The 22889-nt window shown below is 49.2% G+C and overlaps 3 protein-coding genes across 8 annotated transcripts in view; 2 read left to right on the forward strand and 1 right to left on the reverse strand.

The window, feature by feature from the left end:
* Positions 1–22889, forward strand: part of LOC139415790 (phosphatidylcholine:ceramide cholinephosphotransferase 2-like) — a 742387-nt gene that overhangs the window by 400576 nt on the left and 318922 nt on the right. The gene's annotated exons all lie outside the window — the stretch shown is intronic.
* Positions 1–22889, reverse strand: part of LOC139415792 (galactose-specific lectin nattectin-like) — a 1187935-nt gene that overhangs the window by 39294 nt on the left and 1125752 nt on the right. The window lies entirely within an intron of this gene.
* On the forward strand, positions 1650–21874 carry LOC139415776 (arfaptin-1-like). 5 transcript variants are annotated; one of them, XR_011635015.1, is made up of 10 exons: positions 1650–1827; positions 3554–3649; positions 5548–5587; positions 7428–7534; positions 8380–8601; positions 13722–13879; positions 14020–14194; positions 18797–19100; positions 19321–19349; positions 20066–20833. XR_011635015.1 is itself a non-coding variant. In XM_071163863.1 (8 exons), the coding sequence occupies exons 2-8, from the start codon at positions 3563–3565 to the stop codon at positions 18962–18964; spliced, it is 957 nt and encodes a 318-aa protein (XP_071019964.1). In that variant the 5' UTR covers positions 1671–1827; positions 3554–3562; the 3' UTR covers positions 18965–21874. The 5 variants fall into 5 exon arrangements, 2 of the variants coding, with proteins under 2 accessions (XP_071019964.1, XP_071019965.1); XR_011635014.1 differs by lacking the exon at positions 19321–19349 and adding an exon at positions 19584–19612; XR_011635016.1 differs by lacking the exon at positions 19321–19349 and adding an exon at positions 19584–19612 and having other exon boundaries at positions 5551–5587.

A 22889-nucleotide genomic window follows, 5' to 3' on the forward strand; every position in this document is an offset into this window, starting at 1 on the left:
GCAGGGTCTCTAGTCTCTAAGGAGCTGTTCCTATAGCAGGGTCTCTAAGGAGCTGTTCCTATAGCAGGGTCTCGAAGGAGCTGTTCCTATTGTAGGGTCTCTAGTCTCTAAGGAGCTGTTCCTATTGTAGGGTCTCTAAGGAGCTGTTCCTATTGTAGGGTCTCTAAGGAGCTGTTCCCATAGCATTGTCTCTAAGGGGAAGCTGTTCCCATAGCATTGTCTCTAAGGGGAATCTGTTCCCATAGCATTGTCTCTAAGGGGAAACTGTTCCCATAGCATTGTCTCTAAGGGGAAACTGTTCCCATAGCATTGTCTCTAAGGGGAAGCTGGTCCCATAGCATTGTCTCTAATGGGAAGCTGGTCCCATAGCATTGTCTCTGATGGGAAGCTGTTCCTATAGCAGGGTCTCTAATTCCTGGTGGGCTGTGTCCTTTGTCTGCATATTTTTTCTATTTCCTTTCGACAACCAGGTGAAAGGAGTCCCTAACTAATCAATGACCTTAATTGATCAATCAAGTATAAGGGAGGAGCTAAAACCCTCAGAAACTCGGCCCTCCAGAAACTAAGTGTGCCACCCCTAAAGGATTTATCCCACTGTAAAGTGTTCAACTTCTTACTTAGACACCCGCAGACCAAAAAACGAGCATCTCAACGGCCGTTTTTTTTTTTTTAACTTTATTAAAACAGGAAGTCCCATTGAAGTCAGAAGTGCTAGCCTGGTCCCAGATCAGTTTTGGGGTAAATACCTTTCAGATTAATATCTGTACAATTTATTGACAGTATTCTGCTAATAACCTATCTAGGTTGGGAGATTAGTTGTTTACAGGAAGAATAACAACATGTATTTATTGAAACGTGGTGACACATGTAACGGATGTGAAACGGCTAGCTTAGTTAGCGGTGGTGCGCGCTAAAAAGCGTTTCAATCGGTGACATCACTTGCTCTGAGCCCTTGAAGTAGTAGTTTCCCTTTGCTCTGCAAGGACCCAGGCTTTTGTGGAGCGATGGGTAACGATACTTCGTGGGTGACTGTTGTTGATGTGTGCAGAGGGTCCCTGGTTCGCGCCCGGGTATGGGCGAGGGGACGGTCTAGAGTTATGCTGTTACATGGTCCTATGATAGGTGATCGAGCAACTCTGGGGCCTAGTTTTTCTAACGTGATCTATCTGGATTTCGCCCGATCAGATACATAGAAATGGAATGAATAGATCGGAAGTCCCCATTCAGTTCAATGATTTGTCCGTTCTATTCATGTAATCCTATTTGAGAGACTTTTAGATCAACTGGGCCCTGGTGAACCTTTGGGTTCACATTGATGATGATTTAAAAAATAAAAAGAAGAAATGTTGTCTCAGATTATTCAGGAAAAAAAACGTCCCTTGACACTTCTCCTACATTGTGGCTACGCACAGATCCCCACTAGATAGCACAGCCACAAAGTCAACATTGGGCGATAGTAATAATTCTAGAAAACAAAACGTAGTTTTTTAAAATCTTAATTTAAGTTTAGGATTAGACATACAGTTGTCAGTGTGGTTAAGGTTCGATTTAAAATCCGATTTTTAGAAGATCAATTCTAGAAATAGTCGGTTTGTTAATGACTTTGTGGCTGTGTTGACTAGTTACGACCTTGCGCACAGCAAGGTAGAAATACTTCCGGGATTTGAATGTAGTTTTGATATTTTGTTTTACATTTCCGGTTTTCAGAAAAGTTCCAATTGTACTTTTGTCCCAAGTCTCTAATAGTTTCCTGGCGCAGTTTTACATTGATCTAGAGATTAAATCCAAAGAAAACGGACGAAGAAATACATCTGAAAGAAATAGAAGGTAAAACTTTGCAAACTTTTCTGGTCGTTGTTTACGTTTTGTTCGCCAGGAGACATTCATAACTAACAACGAGTAAGTAGCCTACAAGTTGTACTTTAAACAGGCCTAACTTATACTTCTAATCACGGAAACAGTGGATGTTGTATAGAGAAATGGATTGCGAATGATTTCTAATTGATATGACTATCTGTCCGTCGTGTGACTAGTAGTCAGATGAGAGGAAGACAACGAAACCTCTCACTGCCCTGGCCAACTTGTTGTATAATATGAATGGCCAGTAACTATGTGTGTTGTGAATGTTTATTGGGGGGCTATTTGCAATGGGCCAAGCTTATTATACTAGAATTATAGACATTTTATCCGGTTGTTATAAAAAATGATTTACGAGACAACTATTCTGTCATTGAATGACAACAACAGTAACGTTACTAGTTTACGTGTGTGTTTGTAGTGTTGGTGAATAACCGCAGGTGGCAGTGTATGCTAACCAAACCAGCTGAAGGGGAGAGGGGAGAGTAGGAAGGCTCAGTCAGAGAGGAGGAGGAGGAGAGTAAAGCTCAGTCAGAGAGGAGGAGGAGGAGAGTAAAGCTCAGTCAGAGAGGAGGAGGAGGAGAGTAAAGCTCAGTCAGAGAGGAGGAGGAGGAGAGTAAAGCTCAGTCAGAGAGGAGGAGGAGGAGAGTAAAGCTCAGTCAGAGAGGAGGAGGAGGAGAGTAAAGCTCAGTCAGAGAGGAGGAGGAGGAGAGTAAAGCTCAGTCAGAGAGGAGGAGGAGGAGAGTAAAGCTCAGTCAGAGAGGAGGAGGAGGAGAGTAAAGCTCAGTCAGAGAGGAGGAGGAGGAGGAGAGTAAAGCTCAGTCAGAGAGGAGGAGAGTAAAGCTCAGTCAGAGGAGGAGAGGAGGAGGAGAGTAAAGCTCAGTCAGAGAGGAGGAGGAGGAGGAGAGTAAAGCTCAGTCAGAGAGGAGGAGGAGGAGAGTAAAGCTCAGTCAGAGGAGGAGAGTAAAGCTCAGTCAGAGGAAGAGAGTAAAGCTCAGTCAGAGAGGAGGAGAGTAAAGCTCAGTCAGAGAGGAGGAGAGTAAAGCTCAGTCAGAGAGGAGGAGAGTAAAGCTCAGTCAGAGAGGCGGAGAGTAAAGCTCAGTCAGAGAGGAGGAGGAGGAGAGTAAAGCTCAGTCAGAGGGGAGGAGGAGAGTAAAGCTCAGTCAGAGAGGAGGAGGAGGAGAGTAAAGCTCAGTCAGAGAGGAGGAGGAGGAGGAGAGTACAGCTCAGTCAGAGGAGGAGAGTAAAGCTTAGTCAGAGAGGAGGAGAGTAAAGCTCAGTCAGAGGAGGAGAGTAAAGCTCAGTCAGAGAGGAGGAGAGTAAAGCTCAGTCAGAGAGGAGGAGAGTAAAGCTCAGTCAGAGAGGAGGAGGAGGAGCAGGAGCGTACAGCTCAGTCAGAGAGGAGGAGGAGGAGAGTAAAGCTCAGTCAGAGAGGAGGAGGAGGAGAGGATTAAAGCTCAGTCAGAGAGGAGGAGGAGGAGGAGGAGGAGGAGGAGGAGGAGGAGGAGAGGATTAAAGCTCAGTCAGAGAGGAGGAGGAGGAGGAGAGGATTAAAGCTCAGTCAGAGAGGAGGGGCACGGCAGTCAAAAGGAAGTGTTCAGCTCGAAATGAAAGGAAGTAGAATCTAATATTTATATTTCCATGTTTCAACTTCTCCGGGTTTGACTGTCTGTAAAAATGTGTATTCTGTACAAAGAAAGGTAGGATGATGGTGGAGGTGGAGAACCAGAGAGGGGAGACCCTCATACCCAGCGAGGGAGAGGGGTCTGGTGGACAGGAGGCCATCCACATGGTAAGAACTACCAGGTATCCAGGACACTACTGAGTGTTGATGATAATATGTTTGGGACAAGAAGAGAACATATATAAAAACAGCATTCTGTGATTTGAAAAACAACAAAACCCGGACTCTCTCTGTGGTCTCCTCTGGATATTCTTCCAGAATCAATTTGGGTAAATAGAAAAAGATTTAAAAGTGACCATTGGAGAGGTTTCCAGATCCCTGAGTCTACTTTAACAGTATGAACAATGCGTTATGTTAAATATAGTATGTCATATACAATAGTAATATTATTATAACACTGTATCATGTCAAGGATATCAGTATTTAGTGCTTATCAGCTTCATACTATCTAGAACGGATGGGTAGCATCACTGGTTCATTCAGCCTGTCTACTGTTCTGATCAGTGTATTTATGAGATAAGAGTACCATTGTCCAGCTGACTAAGTGATTTGTCCAGTGATGTGTCAGGTAAAGGGTGTGGCACAATGATGTCATCAGCAGGTGACTCACCTGTGGCACGGAAGTAGCAAACGCACACACACACACCTCCCCGTCTCTCTGTCTGCTAAACCTCCCTGTCTCTCTGTCTGCTAACCTCCCCGTCTCTCTGTCTGCTAAACCTCTGTCTGCTAACCTCCCTGTCTCTCTGTCTGCTAACCTCCCCGTCTCTCTGTCTGCTAACCTCCCTGTCTCTCTGTCTGCTAACCTCCCTGTCTCTCTGTCTGCTAACCTCCCCGTCTCTCTGTCTGCTAACCTCCCCGTCTCTCTGTCTGCTAAACCTCCCCGTCTCTCTGTCTGCTAAACCTCTGTCTGCTAACCTCCCTGTCTCTCTGTCTGCTAACCTCTCTGTCTGCTAACCTCCCAGTTTCTCTGTCTGCTAACCTCCCCGTCTCTCTGTCTGCTAACCTCTCTGTCTGCTAACCTCCCCGTCTCTCTGTCTGCTAACCTCCCCGTCTCTCTGTCTGCTCACCTCCCCGTCTCTCTGTCTGCTCACCTCCCCGTCTCTCTGTCTGCTAACCTCCCCGTCTCTCTGTCTGCTAAACCTCCCCGTCTCTCTGTCTGCTAACCTCCCCGTCTCTCTGTCTGCTCACCTCCCCGTCTCTCTGTCTGCTCACCTCCCCGTCTCTCTGTCTGCTAACCTCCCTGTCTCTCTGTCTGCTCACCTCCCCGTCTCTCTGTCTGCTAACCTCCCCGTCTCTCTGTCTGCTAACCTCCCCGTCTCTCTGTCTGCTAACCTCCCCGTCTCTCTGTCTGCTAAACTTCCCCGTCTCTCTGTCTGCTAAACCTCTGTCTGCTAACCTCCCAGTTTCTCTGTCTGCTAACCTCCCCGTCTCTCTGTCTGCTAAACCTCCCCGTCTCTCTGTCTGCTAACCTCCCTGTCTCTCTGTCTGCTCACCTCCCCGTCTCTCTGTCTGCTCACCTCCCCGTCTCTCTGTCTGCTAACCTCCCTGTCTCTCTGTCTGCTCACCTCCCCGTCTCTCTGTCTGCTAACCTCCCAGTCTCTCTGTCTGCTAACCTCCCCGTCTCTCTGTCTGCTAACCTCCCCGTTTCTCTGTCTGCTAACCTCCCCGTCTCTCTGTCTGCTAACCTCCCCGTCTCTCTGTCTGCTAACCTCCCTGTCTCTCTGTCTGCTCTCTCTCTGTTTTGTCTTTCTTCTTTTTGCTTACACACACGCACACACACACACACACACACACACACACACACACACACACACACACACACACACACACACACACACACACACACACACACACACACACACACACACACATACACACCAGTGTTTGTCCAAGGTGACGTTACTGTGTGCAGCAGGTAGAGGTGACTCAGTGTGTCCGGACTGCAAGGTGACTCAGCACAGGTGTTCTATTCTTTCATTCTGTCTGTTTTCACTTCCTACCAGAAGGAGTCCGTTGTCGAGGACAACACAGAACCCGATGAGGGTAAGGCAGCAATAAAATCAATGGATCACCCTCTCACCCCTGACCTCTCACCCCAGACCCTATAGCAGTGGTCCCAAACTAGTGGCCCGTGGGCCGAATTTGGCACTTTTTAATTTGGACCCCCAGGTTTTCTAAGCAAAAATAATTACAATAATACTTTTCATTTTTTTTTTTTAATATAAGACTAAAAATCTAATTTTATTTGTCACATGCTTGGTAAACAACAGGTGTGGACTAACAGTGAAATGCTGACTTATGCGTCGTTCCCAACAATGCAGAAAATAGAGAAATAATAGAAAAGTTTGACGCGTAATAATGAATCCACAAAGAGTAACGATAACTTGGCTATATAAAATATACTATACTACTACTACTACTACACTATACTACTACTACTAATACTAATACTAATATACTATACTACTACTACTAATACTAATATACTACTACTACTACTACTACTAATACTAATATACTATACTACTACTACTATACTATACTACTACTACTACTACTACTAATACACTATACTACTACTACTAATACACTATACTACTAATACTAATATACTATACTACTACTACTATACTATACTACTACTACTACTACTACTAATACACTATACTACTACTACTAATACTAATATACTATACTACTAATACTAATACTAATATACTATACTACTACTACTACTACTAATACTAATATACTATACTACTACTACTACTAATATACTATACTACTACTACTAATATACTATACTACTACTAATATACTATACTACTAATATACTATACTACTACTACTACTACTACTACTATACTACTACTACTACTAATACTACTAATACTAATATACTATACTACTGCTACTAATATACTATACTACTACTACTACTACTACTAATATACTATACTACTACTACTACTAATATACTGTACTACTACTAATACTAATATACTATACTACTACTAATACTAATATACTACTACTACTACTACTATACTATACTACTACTACTAATACTACTAATATACTATGCTACTACTACTACTACTACTAATATACTATACTACTACTACTAATATACTATACTACTACTACCACTAATACTAATATACTATACTACTAATACTAATATACTATACTACTACTACTAATATACTATACTACTACTACCACTAATACGAATATACTATACTACTAATACTAATATACTATACTACTACTACTAATATACTATACTACTACTACTACTACTAATATACTATACTACTACTACTACTACTAATATACTATACTACTACTACTACTAATATACTATACTGCTACTACTACTACTACTACTAATATACTATTACTAATGCTAATATACTATACTACTACTACTAATATACTATACTACTACTACTACTAATATACTATACTACTACTACTACTACTAATATACTCTACTACTACTGCTACTAATATACTATACTACTACTACCACTAATACTAATATACTATACTACTACTACTACTAATATACTCTACTACTACTACTACTAATATACTATACTACTACTACTACTACTACTAATATACTATACTACTACTACTACTACTACTAATATACTATACTACTACTACTACTAATACTAATATACTATACTACTACTACTAATACTAATATACTATACTCTATACAACAGCAAATCAGCTCCAAATGATTTTTAATTTTGTTCATCTGTTCAAAACTCTTCCCACGCATTCCAGAGATATGTGATGGTAAACAAATGTATGTTTTTAAATGATGTTTTCGTCTAATATTATATCTGTTTGGGTCTCTACCATCTAGGTCCACGGAAGCCAACCACAGGACCAGTGGTTGTCACGGGAAACCAGAAAATGCCCGCCATCGAGAAACTGGACCAGGTTCGCAAATGGAGCATCACTACTTATAAGGTGAGAGAGGGGGAGGGAGGGGGGGAGGAATGGGGAGAGGGGAAAGGGAGGAGAGAGAGAGGGAGGGAGAGGGATGGAGAGATGAGGGGGATGAGGGGGAGAGAGGAGGGAGAGGGATGGAGAGATGAGGGGGAGAGAGGAGGGAGAGGGATGGAGAGATGAGGGGGGGAGGAATGGGGAGAGGGGAAAGGGAGGAGAGAGAGAGAGGGGAGGGAGAGGGATGGAGAGATGAGGGGGATGAGGGGGAGAGAGGAGGGAGAGGGATGGAGAGATGAGGGGGAGAGAGGAGGGAGAGGGATGGAGAGATGAGGGGGAGGGAGAGGGATGGAGAGATGAGGGGGAGGGAGGAGGGAGAGAGATGAGGGGAGAGATGAGGGGGAGGGAGGAGGGGGGGATGGAGAGATGAGGGGGAGGGAGGAGGGAGAGGGATGGAGAGATGAGGGGGAGAGAGGAGGGAGAGGGATGGAGGGAGGAGGGAGAGGGATGGAGAGATGAGGGGGAGGGAGGAGGGAGAGGGATGGAGAGATGAGGGGGAGAGATGGGGGAGGGAGGAGGGAGAGGGATGGAGAGATGAGTGGGAGAGATGAGGGGGAGGGATGAGAGATGAGGGGGAGAGAGGAGGGAGAAGGATGGAGAGATGAGGAGGAGGGAGAGGGATGGAGAGATGAGGGGGAGAGATGAGGGAGGAGGGAGAGAGATGGAGGGGGAGAGCAAGTTACTCTTCAAGAAACTCCTTTCTCTGCTTGTCTTGCATGTTACATCTCTCTCTTCCTCTCCTCCCTCCCTCTCCATTCCTTACTCCCCCTTCTGCCCTTCCCTCCTCTCCCCTCCCCCCTCCTCCCCAGTGTACTAAGCAGGTTCTGTCAGAGAAGATGGGTCGTGGATCCCGTACGGTCGACCCAGAACTCGAGGCCCGCATCGACATTCTCCGTGATGACCGCCGCCGTTATGATCACGTGACCTGCCTGGCCCAGACACTCGCCACGCAGCTCGCCCAGGTCACACAGACGCAAAGGACTCTGGGCGATGCCTTCACCGAGCTCAGCCTCAAAACGCCGCCACTACACGTGAGAGATTTTAATACATTTTATTTTGAAAGAACATTCCTCTAGTCTGGTTTCCAGTCCTCTAGTCTGGGTACCAGTCCTCTAGTCTGGGTACCAGTCCTCTAGTCTGGGTTCCAGTCCTCTAGTCTGGGTTCCAGTCCTCTAGTCTGGGTTCCAGTCCTCTAGTCTGGGCACCAGTCCTCTAGTCTGGGTACCAGTCCTCTAGTCTGGGTACCAGTCCTCTAGTCTGGGTACCAGTCCTCTAGTCTGGGTTCCAGTCCTCTAGTCTGGGTTCCAGTCCTCTAGTCTGGGTTCCAGTCCTCTAGTCTGGGTACCACAGTCCTCTAGTCTGGGTACCACAGTCCTCTAGTCTGGGTTCCAGTCCTCTAGTCTGGGTACCACAGTCCTCTAGTCTGGGTACCACAGTCCTCTAGTCTGGGTACCACAGTCCTCTAGTCTGGGTTCCAGTCCTCTAGTCTGGGTTCCAGTCCTCTAGTCTGGGTACCAGTCCTCTAGTCTGGGTTCCAGTCCTCTAGTCTGGGTACCACAGTCCTCTAGTCTGGGTTCCAGTCCTCTAGTCTGGGTTCCAGTCCTCTAGTCTGGGTACCACAGTCCTCTAGTCTGGGTACCACAGTCCTCTAGTCTGGGTACCACAGTCCTCTAGTCTGGGTACCACAGTCCTCTAGTCTGGGTACCACAGTCCTCTAGTCTGGGTACCAGTCTGTTTAGATACCAGTCCTCTAGTCTGGGTACCAGTCCTCTAGTCTGGGTACCAGTCCTCTATCCTGGGGACCAGTCCTCTAGTCTGGGGACCAGTCCTCTAGCCTGGGGACCAGTCCTCTAGCCTGGGGACCAGTCCTCTAGCCTGGGCACCAGTCCTCTAGCCTGGGCACCAGTCCTCTAGCCTGGGCACCAGTCCTCTAGCCTGGGTACCAGTCCTCTAGCCTGGCTACCAGTCCTCTAGCCTGGTTACCAGTCCTCTAACCTGGGTACCAGTCCTCTAGCCTGGGTACCAGTCCTCTAGCCTGGGTACCAGTCCTCTAGCCTGGGCACCAGTCCTCTAGCCTGGGCACCAGTCCTCTAGCCTGGGCACCAGTCCTCTAGCCTGGGTACCAGTCCTCTAGCCTGGGTACCAGTCCTCTAGCCTGGGCACCAGTCCTCTAGCCTGGGCACCAGTCCTCTAGCCTGGGCACCAGTCCTCTAGCCTGGGTACCAGTCCTCTAGCCTGGGCACCAGTCCTCTAGCCTGGGGACCAGTCCTCTAGCCTGGGCACCAGTCCTCTAGCCTGGGCACCAGTCCTCTAGCCTGGGCACCAGTCCTCTAGCCTGGGCACCAGTCCTCTAGCCTGGGCACCAGTCCTCTAGCCTGGGCACCAGTCCTCTAGCCTGGGTACCAGTCCTCTAGCCTGGGTACCAGTCCTCTAGCCTGGGGACCAGTCCTCTAGCCTGGGGACCAGTCCTCTAGCCTGGGGACCAGTACCAGTCCTCTAGCCTGGGTACCAGTCCTCTAGCCTGGGCACCAGTCCTCTAGCCTGGGCACCAGTCCTCTAGCCTGGGCACCAGTCCTCTAGCCTGGGCACCAGTCCTCTAGCCTGGGTACCAGTCCTCTAGCCTGGGCACCAGTCCTCTAGCCTGGGCACCAGTCCTCTAGCCTGGGCACCAGTCCTCTAGCCTGGGCACCAGTCCTCTAGCCTGGCTACCAGTCCTCTAGCCTGGCTACCAGTCCTCTAACCTGGGTACCAGTCCTCTAACCTGGGTACCAGTCCTCTAGCCTGGGCACCAGTCCTCTAGCCTGGGCACCAGTCCTCTAGCCTGGGTACCAGTCCTCTAGCCTGGGTACCAGTCCTCTAGCCTGGGGACCAGTCCTCTAGCCTGGGTACCAGTCCTCTAGCCTGGGTACCAGTCCTCTAGCCTGGGGACCAGTCCTCTAGCCTGGGGACCAGTCCTCTAGCCTGGGTACCAGTCCTCTAGCCTGGGCACCAGTCCTCTAGCCTGGGCACCAGTCCTCTAGCCTGGGCACCAGTCCTCTAGCCTGGGGACCAGTCCTCTAGCCTGGGCACCAGTCCTCTAGCCTGGGCACCAGTCCTCTAGCCTGGGTACCAGTCCTCTAGCCTGGGCACCAGTCCTCTAGCCTGGGCACCAGTCCTCTAGCCTGGCTACCATTCCTCTAGCCTGGGCACCAGTCCTCTAGCCTGGGCACCAGTCCTCTAGCCTGGGCACCAGTCCTCTAGCCTGGCTACCAGTCCTCTAGCCTGGCTACCAGTCCTCTAGCCTGGCTACCAGTCCTCTAGCCTGGGTACCAGTCCTCTAGCCTGGGCACCAGTCCTCTAGCCTGGGCACCAGTCCTCTAGCCTGGGCACCAGTCCTCTAGCCTGGGCACCAGTCCTCTAGCCTGGCTACCAGTCCTCTAGCCTGGGCACCAGTCCTCTAGCCTGGGCACCAGTCCTCTAGCCTGGGTACCAGTCCTCTAGCCTGGGCACCAGTCCTCTAGCCTGGGCACCAGTCCTCTAGCCTGGGCACCAGTCCTCTAGCCTGGGCACCAGTCCTCTAGCCTGGGTACCAGTCCTCTAGCCTGGGGACCAGTCCTCTAGCCTGGGCACCAGTCCTCTAGCCTGGGCACCAGTCCTCTAGCCTGGGCACCAGTCCTCTAGCCTGGGCACCAGTCCTCTAGCCTGGCTACCAGTCCTCTAGCCTGGGTACTTGTCTCTCTCTGCTAACAATCAAATCAAACGTTTAGTCACATGCGCCAAATACAACCGGTGTAGACCTTACAGTGAAATACAAGTCTTAAACCATCATTGCAGTTTTAAGAAAAATATGTTTTAAGAAAATATTTAAGAAATGTTTAAGAATATTTAAGAAAATATTTACTAAATAAAAACTATACAAAAGAAAAAGTCCAGGTGGACTGGGGACAGCAAGGAGTCATCAGGCCAGGTAGTCCTGAGGTATGGTCCTCTAGTCTGGGTATGGTCCTAGGGCTCAGGTCCTCTGGGAGAGAGAGAGAGAAAGAGGAGGAGTCATCAGGCCAGGTAGTCCTGAGGTATGGTCCTCTAGTCTGGGTATGGTCCTAGGGCTCAGGTCCTCTGGGAGAGAGAGAGAGAAAGAGGAGGAGTCATCAGGCCACGTAGTCCTGAGGTATGGTCCTCTAGTCTGGGTATGGTCCTAGGGCTCAGGTCCTCTGGGAGAGAGAGAGAGAAAGAGGAGGAGTCATCAGGCCACGTAGTCCTGAGGTATGGTCCTCTAGTCTGGGTATGGTCCTAGGGCTCAGGTCCTCTGGGAGAGAGAGAGAGAAAGAGGAGGAGTCATCAGGCCACGTAGTCCTGAGGTATGGTCCTCTAGTCTGGGTATGGTCCTAGGGCTCAGGTCCTCTGGGAGAGAGAGAGAGAAAAGAGGAGGAGTCATCAGGCCACGTAGTCCTGAGGTATGGTCCTCTAGTCTGGGTATGGTCCTAGGGCTCAGGTCTTCTGAGAGAGAGAGAGAGAAAGAGGAGGAGTCATCAGGCCACGTAGTCCTGAGGTATGGTCCTCTAGTCTGGGTATGGTCCTAGGGCTCAGGTCCTCTGGGAGAGAGAGAGAGAGAGGAGGAGTCATCAGGCCAGGTAGTCCTGAGGTATGGTCCTCTAGTCTGGGTATGGTTCTAGGGCTCAGGTCCTCTGGGAGAGAGAAAGAGGAGGAGTCATCAGGCCAGGTAGTCCTGAGGTATGGTCCTCTAGTCTGGGTATGGTCCTAGGGCTCAGGTCCTCTGGGAGAGAGAGAGAGAAAGAGGAGGAGTCATCAGGCCACGTAGTCCTGAGGTATGGTCCTCTAGTCTGGGTATGGTCCTAGGGCTCAGGTCCTCTGGGAGAGAGAGAGAGAAAGAGGAGGAGTCATCAGGCCACGTAGTCCTGAGGTATGGTCCTCTAGTCTGGGTATGGTCCTAGGGCTCAGGTCCTCTGGGAGAGAGAGAGAGAAAGAGGAGGAGTCATCAGGCCACGTAGTCCTGAGGTATGGTCCTCTAGTCTGGGTATGGTCCTAGGGCTCAGGTCTTCTGAGAGAGAGAGAGAGAAAGAGGAGGAGTCATCAGGCCCGGTAGTCCTGAGGAATGGTCCTCTAGTCTGGGTATGGTTCTAGGGCTCAGGTCCTCTGGGAGAGAGAGAGAGAAAGAGGAGGAGTCATCAGGCCCGGTAGTCCTGAGGTATGGTCCTCTAGTCTGGGTATGGTTCTAGGGCTCAGGTCCTCTGGGAGAGAGAAAGAGGAGGAGTCATCAGGCCAGGTAGTCCTGAGGTATGGTCCTCTAGTCTGGGTATGGTCCTAGGGCTCAGGTCCTCTGGGAGAGAGAGAGAGAAAGAGGAGGAGTCATCAGGCCACGTAGTCCTGAGGTATGGTCCTCTAGTCTGGGTATGGTCCTAGGGCTCAGGTCCTCTGGGAGAGAGAGAGAGAAAGAGGAGGAGTCATCAGGCCAGGTAGTCCTGAGGTATGGTCCTCTAGTCTGGGTATGGTCCTAGGGCTCAGGTCCTCTGGGAGAGAGAGAGAGAAAGAGGAGGAGTCATCAGGCCAGGTAGTCCTGAGGCATGGTCCTCTAGTCTGGGTATGGTCCTAGGGCTCAGGTCCTCTGGGAGAGAGAGAGAGAAAGAGGAGGAGTCATCAGGCCACGTAGTCCTGAGGTATGGTCCTCTAGTCTGGGTATGGTTCTAGGGCTCAGGTCCTCTGGGAGAGAAAGAGGAGGAGTCACCAGGCCACGTAGTCCTGAGGTATGGTCCTCTAGTCTGGGTATGGTCCTAGGGCTCAGGTCCTCTGGGAGAGAGAGAGAGAAAGAGGAGGAGTCATCAGGCCAGGTAGTCCTGAGGTATGGTCCTCTAGTCTGGGTATGGTCCTAGGGCTCAGGTCTTCTGAGAGAGAGAGAGAAAGAAAGAGAGAATTAGAGAGAGCATACTTAAATTCACAAGGGGTACCGGTACTGAGTCAGTGTGCGGGGGTACCGGCCAGTCGAGGTTCTGTAGATGGGGGTGAAGTGACCAGCACCGTCCTCAGACAATTGCTTTTATTGTTGGTTTAATTCTAATTTCTGGATAAGGCTTAAAATACAGACTTGAATGTTTTCAACAGTTTTTGTGTGCAAATTGTCCTCTCAAATCCTCTTGTTCTGGTCTGTATTTCTCAGGTAGAGTTTGGTCTGAACGGGGACACCCAGCGGTTCCTGTCGAAGAGTGGAGAGGTCATGGTCTCGGCTATGAACTCTTTCACCTCCGATATGAACACACTGGTTAACAAAACTATAGAGGACACCATGGTTAACGTGAAACACTACGAGACAGCCAGGTAACACACACACACACACACACACACAGAGAGAGACCAGGCAACACAACAACCTTTGTGTCATCTCGCTAGGCCAGGGACCATTTTGGCTCGAGGGCCACATCGGGATGTAAAAATTGAACACGACCAATGTCTTACAGGATAGAGTACGATGCGTACCGTTGTGACCTGGAGGACTTGAACCTGGGACCTCGAGACACCGCCACCCTCCCCAAACTAGAGCAGGCCCAGAGAACCTTCCAGAACCAGAGAGAGAAGTATGAGAAGAGCCGAAACGACCTGTCAGTCAAACTCAAACTACTGGAGGAGAATAAGGTAAGGAGACGAGGTCAAATAGGGGGTGCATTTATGACCAGGGATCACTTCCTACTGAGTCACCCTCAGAGAGTGGGGTCGTGACCTGAGATCACTTCCTACTGAGTCACCCTCAGAGAGTGGGGTCGTGACCTGAGATCACTTCCTACTGAGTCACCCTCAGAGAGTGGGGTCGTGACCAGGGATCACTTCCTACTGAGTCACCCTCAGAGAGTGGGGTCGTGACCAGGGATCACTTCCTACTGAGTCACCCTCAGAGAGTGGAGTCGTGGCCAGGGATCACTTCCTACCGAGTCACCCTCAGAGAGTGGGATCGTGACCTGAGATCACTTCCTACTGAGTCACCCTCAGAGAGTGGGGTCGTGACCTGAGATCACTTCCTACTGAGTCACCCTCAGAGAGTGGGGTCATGGCGGAATCACTTCCTACTGAGTCACCCTCAGAGAGTCGTGACTTCACTTCCTACTGAGTCACCCTCAGAGAGTGGGGTCGTGACCTGAGATCACTTCCTACTGAGTCACCCTCAGATCACTTCACTTCCTACTGAGTCACCCTCAGAGAGTGGGGTCACGACCAGGGATCACTTCCTACTGAGTCACCCTCAGAGAGTGGGGTCACGACCAGGGATCACTTCCTACTGAGTCACCCTCAGAGAGTGGGGTCACGACCAGGGATCACTTCCTACTGAGTCACCCTCAGAGAGTGGGGTCGTGACCTGAGATCACTTCCTACTGAGTCACCCTCAGAGAGTGGGGTCGTGACCTGAGATCACTTCCTACTGAGTCACCCTCAGAGAGTGGGGTCATGGCCAGGGATCACTTCCTACTGAGTCACCCACAGAGAGTGGGGTCATGGCCAGGGATCACTTCCTACTGAGTCACCCTCAGAGAGTGGGGTCGTGACCTGAGATCACTTCCTACTGAGTCACCCTCAGAGAGTGGGGTCGTGACCTGAGATCACTTCCTACTGAGTCACCCTCAGAGAGTGGGGTCGTGACCTGAGATCACTTCCTACTGAGTCACCCTCAGAGAGTGGGGTCGTGACCAGGGATCACTTCCTACTGAGTCACCCTCAGAGAGTGGGGTCGTGGCCAGGGATCACTTCCTACTGAGTCACCCTCAGAGAGTGGGGTCACGACCAGGGATCACTTCCTACTGAGTCACCCTCAGAGAGTGGGGTCGTGACCTGATATCACTTCCTACTGAGTCACCCTCAGAGAGTGGGGTCGTGACCTGAGATCACTTCCTACTGAGTCACCCTCAGAGAGTGGGGTCATGGCCAGGGATCACTTCCTACTGAGTCACCCTCAGAGAGTGGGGTCATGGCCAGGGATCACTTCCTACTGAGTCACCCTCAGAGAGTGGGGTCGTGACCTGAGATCACTTCCTACTGAGTCACCCTCAGAGAGTGGGGTCGTGACCTGAGATCACTTCCTACTGAGTCACCCTCAGAGAGTGGGGTCGTGACCTGAGATCACTTCCTACTGAGTCACCCTCAGAGAGTGGGGTCGTGACCTGAGATCACTTCCTACTGAGTCACCCTCAGAGAGTGGGGTCGTGACCTGAGATCACTTCCTACTGAGTCACCCTCAGAAAGTGGGGTCGTGACCAGGGATCACTTCCTACTGAGTCACCCTCAGAGAGTGGGGTCGTGACCTGAGATCACTTCCTACTGAGTCACCCTCAGAGAGTGGGGTCGTGACCTGAGATCACTTCCTACTGAGTCACCCTCAGAGAGTGGGGTCATGGCCAGGGATCACTTCCTACTGAGTCACCCTCAGAGAGTGGGGTCGTGACCTGAGATCACTTCCTACTGAGTCACCCTCAGAGAGTGGGGTCGTGACCTGAGATCACTTCCTACTGAGTCACCCTCAGAGAGTGGGGTCGTGACCTGAGATCACTTCCTACTGAGTCACCCTCAGAGAGTGGGGTCGTGACCTGAGATCACTTCCTACTGAGTCACCCTCAGAGAGTGGGGTCGTGACCTGAGATCACTTCCTACTGAGTCACCCTCAGAGAGTGGGGTCATGGCTAGGGATCACTTCCTACTGAGTCACCCTCAGAGAGTGGGGTCGTGACCAGGGATCACTTCCTACTGAGTCACCCTCAGAGAGTGGGGTCATGGCCAGGGATCACTTCCTACTGAGTCACCCTCAGGGAGTGGAGTCGTGGCCAGGGATCACTTCCTACCGAGTCTCCCTCAGAGAGTGGGGTCATGACCAGGGATCACTTCCTACTGAGTCACCCTCAGAGAGTGGGGTCACGACCAGGGATCACTTCCTACTGAGTCACCCTCAGAGAGTGGGGTCACGACCAGGGATCACTTCCTACTGAGTCACCCTCAGAGAGTGGGGTCACGGCCAAGGATCACTTCCTTCTGAGTCACCCTCAGAGAGTGGGGTCATGGCCAAGGATCACTTCCTTCTGAGTCACCCTCAGAGAGTGGGGTCATGGCCAAGGATCACTTCCTTCTGAGTCACCCTCAGAGAGTGGGGTCACGACCTGAGATCACTTCCTACTGAGTCACCCTCAGAGAGTTGGGTCATGGCCATGGATCACTTCCTACTGAGTCACCCTCAGAGAGTGGGGTCACGACCAGGGATCACTTCCTACTGAGTCACCCTCAGAGAGTGGGGTCACGACCAGGGATCACTTCCTACTGAGTCACCCTCAGAGAGTGGGGTCATGACCAGGGATCACTTCCTACTGAGTCACCCTCAGAGAGTGGGGTCACGACCAGGGATCACTTCCTACTGAGTCACCCTCAGAGAGTGGGGTCGTGACCTGAGATCACTTCCTACTGAGTCACCCTCAGAGAGTGGGGTCGTGACCTGAGATCACTTCCTACTGAGTCACCCTCAGAGAGTGGGGTCATGGCCAGGGATCACTTCCTACTGAGTCACCCACAGAGAGTGGGGTCATGGCCAGGGATCACTTCCTACTGAGTCACCCTCAGAGAGTGGGGTCGTGACCTGAGATCACTTCCTACTGAGTCACCCTCAGAGAGTGGGGTCGTGACCTGAGATCACTTCCTACTGAGTCACCCTCAGAGAGTGGGGTCGTGACCTGAGATCACTTCCTACTGAGTCACCCTCAGAGAGTGGGGTCGTGACCAGGGATCACTTCCTACTGAGTCACCCTCAGAGAGTGGGGTCGTGGCCAGGGATCACTTCCTACTGAGTCACCCTCAGAGAGTGGGGTCATGGCCAGGGATCACTTCCTACTGAGTCACCCTCAGAGAGTGGAGTCGTGGCCAGGGATCACTTCCTACTGAGTCACCCTCAGAGAGTGGGGTCATGGCCAGGGATCACTTCCTACTGAGTCACCCTCAGAGAGTGGGGTCGTGACCTGAGATCACTTCCTACTGAGTCACCCTCAGAGAGTGGGGTCGTGACCAGGGATCACTTCCTACTGAGTCACCCTCAGAGAGTGGAGTCGTGGCCAGGGATCACTTCCTACTGAGTCACCCTCAGAGAGTGGAGTCGTGGCCAGGGATCACTTCCTACCGAGTCACCCTCAGAGAGTGGGGTCACGACCAGGGATCACTTCCTACTGAGTCACCCTCAGAGAGTGGGGTCGTGACCTGATATCACTTCCTACTGAGTCACCCTCAGAGAGTGGGGTCGTGACCTGAGATCACTTCCTACTGAGTCACCCTCAGAGAGTGGGGTCATGGCCAGGGATCACTTCCTACTGAGTCACCCTCAGAGAGTGGGGTCATGGCCAGGGATCACTTCCTACTGAGTCACCCTCAGAGTGTGGGGTCATGGCCAGGGATCACTTCCTACTGAGTCACCCTCAGAGAGTGGGGTCATGACCAGGGATCACTTCCTACTGAGTCACCCTCAGAGAGTGGGGTCACGACCAGGGATCACTTCCTACTGAGTCACCCTCAGAGAGTGGGGTCACGGCCAAGGATCACTTCCTTCTGAGTCACCCTCAGAGAGTGGGGTCATGGCCAAGGATCACTTCCTTCTGAGTCACCCTCAGAGAGTGGGGTCATGGCCAAGGATCACTTCCTTCTGAGTCACCCTCAGAGAGTGGGGTCACGACCTGAGATCACTTCCTACTGAGTCACCCTCAGAGAGTTGGGTCATGGCCATGGATCACTTCCTACTGAGTCACCCTCAGAGAGTGGGGTCACGACCAGGGATCACTTCCTACTGAGTCACCCTCAGAGAGTGGGGTCACGACCAGGGATCACTTCCTACTGAGTCACCCTCAGAGAGTGGGGTCATGACCAGGGATCACTTCCTACTGAGTCACCCTCAGAGAGTGGGGTCATGGCCAGGGATCACTTCCTACTGAGTCACCCTCAGAGAGTGGGGTCTTGACCAGGGATCACTTCCTACTGAGTCACCCTCAGAGAGTGGGGTCACGGCCATGATCACTTCCTACTGAGTCACCCTCAGAGAGTGGGGTCATGGCCAGGGATCACTTCCTACTGAGTCACCCTCAGAGAGTGGGGTCACGGCCAGGGATCAGACATTATTGATTGCCACCCTGGAGGGAGAGGGGGGTGGGGTGGATTTGGATGGAACACACTCATTCACTCCTCTCCCTCCCTCATTTTCCCACTCCCCCCCCTCCTCCTCTCCCCCAGGTAAAGGTTCTCCAGCATCAGTTGGTATTGTTCCATGGTGCTGTAGCCTCCAACAGCACCTCCAACCACCAGCACCTGGAGCTCAGCTTGCAGCAGGCAAGCACCAAGCTACCCATGCCCGGCACGGAGCCTCCTTCCTGGCTAGAGGAGAGCTCATCACCCCAATGACCATCCACCATATCTGGGGGTCCATGAAACTTTCCAGTATCTTAATGCAAGTTGGGGCCTCTCAACTGCCACATCTGTGGGCCAAAACAGAGAGTATTGTCGACACTCCTGTTCTCTTATCCTATAGATCCTATAGGTTCTCCTCTTACCCTATAGGTTCTCCTCTTACCCTATAGGTTCTCCTCTTAACCTATAGGTTCTCCTCTTACCATATAGGTTCTTCTCTTACCCTATAGGTTCTCCTCTTACCCTATAGGTTCTCCTCTTACCCTATAGGTTCTCCTCTTACCCTATAGGTTCTCCTCTTACCCTCTAGGTTCTCCTCTTACCCTATAGGTTCTCCTCTTACCCTATAGGTTCTCCTCTTACCCTATAGAACCTATAGGTTCTCCTCTTACCCTATAGAACCTATAGGTTCTTCTCTTACCCTATAGAACCTATAGGTTCTCCTCTTACCCTGTAGGACCTCTAGGTTCTCCTCTTACCCTATAGGTTCTTCTCTTACCCCATATGTCCTATAGGTTCTCCTCTTACCCTACAGGACCTATAGGTTCTCCTCTTACCCTGTAGAACCTATAGGTTCTCTTCTTACCATATAGGTCCTCCTCTTACCCTATAGGTTCTCCTCTTACCCTATAGAACCTATAGGTTATCCTCTTACCCTATAGAACCTATAGGTTATCCTCTTACCCCATATGTCCTATAGGTTCTTCTCTTACCCCATATGTCCTATAGGTTCTCCTCTTACCCTACAGGACCTCTAGGTTCTCCTCTTACCCTATAGGTCCTCATCTTAGGTTCTCCTCTTACCCTATAGAACCTATAGGTTCTCCTCTTACCCTATAGGTCCTCATCTTAGGTTCTCCTCTTACCCTATAGAACCTATAGGTTCTCCTCTTAACCTATAGGTCCTCATCTTAGGTTCTCCTCTTACCCTATAGAACCTATAGCTTCTCCTCTTACCCTATAGGTCCTCATCTTAGGTTCTCCTCTTACCCTATAGATCCTATAGGTTCTCCTCTTACCCTATAGGTTCTCCTCTTACCCTATAGTTTCTATAGGTCCTCCTCTTACTCTATAGGTTCTCCTCTTACCCTATAGGTTCTCCTTCTACCCTTCTCTTCCTGTAATACCTCTCACTCTGTTTCACCTACTTGTATACAGTGTTGTGACCTGACTATAGACTGTTGTTCACTCTGTTTCTGCTACTTGACTATAGACTGTTGTTCACTCTGTTTATCCTACTTGTATACAGTGTTGTGACCTGACTATAGACTGTTGTTCACTCTGTTTTTCCTACTTGACTATAGACTTTTGTTCACTCTGTTTCTCCTATTCACTGCCTGTATAGGAGTTCTGTTTGGCAGTAGCATTGTTACTATCACAGCATTTCTGTTTATTATTATGTATACAGTATGTACAGTTCTCCTGTATTGACTAATGCTGTGTCCAAAATGTCACCCTGTTCACTACGTCGTTCACTACCTTTGGAGCTCTATAAAGGGAAGTGCGTGGCATGTGGGGACGCAGCCTACAACTAAAGGACCAAACTAACGTGCGGTGCTGAGACGTGGAACCAAAGCCAGAGACTGTAGAATGTTCGAGACCGTTAGAACCTTTTACACTCTAGAACCTTCTTGGACTTTTTTATAAGGATCTTTTAGATTCCTACCAGAATCAACTATACTGAGCAAAAATATAAAAAAAATACGCACAAAACAATTTCAAAGATTTTACCGAGTTGCAATTCATATAAAGGAAATCAGTCGATGTAAATCAATTCATTAGGTCGCTAATCTATGGATTTCACATGACTGTACAGGGGTGCAGCCGTGGAGGGCATAGGCCCACAGAAATACTCCTCAGCACCCCCCCTGCAGGTGATGAAGCCAGATGTGAGGTCCTGGGTTGTCGTGGTTACATGTGGTCTGCAGTTGTGAGGTCGGTTGGACGTACTGCCAAATTCTCTAAAATGACATTGGAGGTGGCTTATAGTAGAGAAATGAACATTCAATTATCTGGCAACAACTATGGTGGACATTCCTGCTATCAACATGCCAATTGCACTCTCCCTCAGCTTGAGACATCTGTAGCATTTTTAGAGTGGCCTTTTATTGTCCCTGGCACAAGGTGCACCTATGTACTGATCATGCTGTTTTTAATCAGATTCTTGATTATGCCACACCTGTCAGGTGGATGGATTAACTTGACAAAGGAGAAATACTCACTAACAGGGATGTAAACAAATTTGTGCACAAAATTTGGGAGAAATAAGCTTTTTGTGCGTAAGGAACATTTCGGGGATCTTTTATTTCCATGAAACATGGGACCAACACTTTTTCCATGTTGCGTTTATATTTTTGTTCAATGTATTTCCAAACGCATCTTTTGCACTTGTCTATCTACCAAAAAATAACAATTGTGTATAATTGTGTTTTTTAAATATAAACACAATTGAATGCCAAATATCGAGATCAACATTTATTCTTCGTGTATAATGTACGTGTTTTTGATTCTTTAAAATAGGAAATTAAAAAAAAAAGCACATCTGAGTTATCTTCGTTGCAGGTGCGTGATAACAGTTGAATAAAACGAGACAAAAAGGAGAAACCTGCACACTGCTCTTTAAGCTTTACAAATCGACCTCCCGTCCAATCAGAGGCTGACACATAGAGCTTATTACAGAGCAGTGAGCGGGTTTCACTTTTCACATGGCACTTGCACATCGGAGTGGGCTTGTTGCAGGTGCGTGGGAATCATTTGTGCCGATTTTTAAAGAGAATGACTTGCACACACTGCTCTTGCCAGTGTTACTTTAGATTTGTTAAGCTTTTATGTATTGACCTGTTGGCTTTCCTCAGAGCTTTGGGTGTGTTTTTGAATCTTGCCCATTAAAATGTTTGTGAACAATTTGTTTTATCGTGTCTTTGTCATGTCAGAAAATAGAGTGTTTGAATGTTAATGTTTATTTACTTATTCACCTTTTTATAGTCCCAGTCAGTGTTTTTCCAGTCATGTGATCAGCTCATTAACATAACGTAATATATATATATATATATATATATATATATATATATATTGTATTTACATGACTGTTATGTTAATGAGCTATATATATATATTTTTTTAGGACAGCATTTATGACATCACTCACTATGACATCATTTTTCCTTCTCAGGGTTCCATAAGCAGTGTTCTAGAATGTCTCATTGTACTGTGTGTTTACTTAGCATCCGTCAGATGCCTAAACACAGTGACTAGGGGCTATTCTCTCCACAGAGCTAATGGTCTGTTTTTTTCAGCCTCGCTAGTTCCCAACGCTAAGGCTTCAATCCCGTTTCTCCACCCTTCTCCCAAAGTGCACACTTGCGGACTTCCCGTCATGGATTTAACAAGGGTGGAAACTCCGTCCAGCCAATGCTTACACTAATCCAATGCTTTTAAATCCATTGTTGGGATTGTGTAAGTGCACACTTTGGGTGAAAGGTGGAGAATGTTGTTTCTATGTCATTTCAATGAAACGTGGAATAAACGTTGAATTGATGTCTGCCCAGTGGGTAAGGTCTGGTTTCAGGCACAGTCTCGGACTGTCCAGCTATTTCCCATTCATTAAAAACTGCTGGGAGATATAGTAATTGGAGAGTTGATTAGCCAATTAAGAACAAAATGTCTTCACTGCTAAACCTGTGTTGACGATCTGCTGTGTGGCCGCGTCGGTGTGTGTCCGTATCTAGGGTCATTTTGACAAAAATCTCTCCGGAGAGCAGGAGGAGCTCTGTCCACTGGGCAGCGAGGACTGACTCACTGTCGGACTAATCTAGGATACTGACAGCTCTATTCTCTACACTGACTTTACCCGGCTAAGTGTTTTCAAGATTACTTAAAGGGTGATCTGTGGTTGAACTAAGTTCATGAGGCATTCATA

The sequence above is a fragment of the Oncorhynchus clarkii genome, chromosome 9 (assembly GCF_045791955.1).
Source record: "Oncorhynchus clarkii lewisi isolate Uvic-CL-2024 chromosome 9, UVic_Ocla_1.0, whole genome shotgun sequence".
Taxonomy (NCBI): domain Eukaryota; kingdom Metazoa; phylum Chordata; class Actinopteri; order Salmoniformes; family Salmonidae; genus Oncorhynchus; species Oncorhynchus clarkii.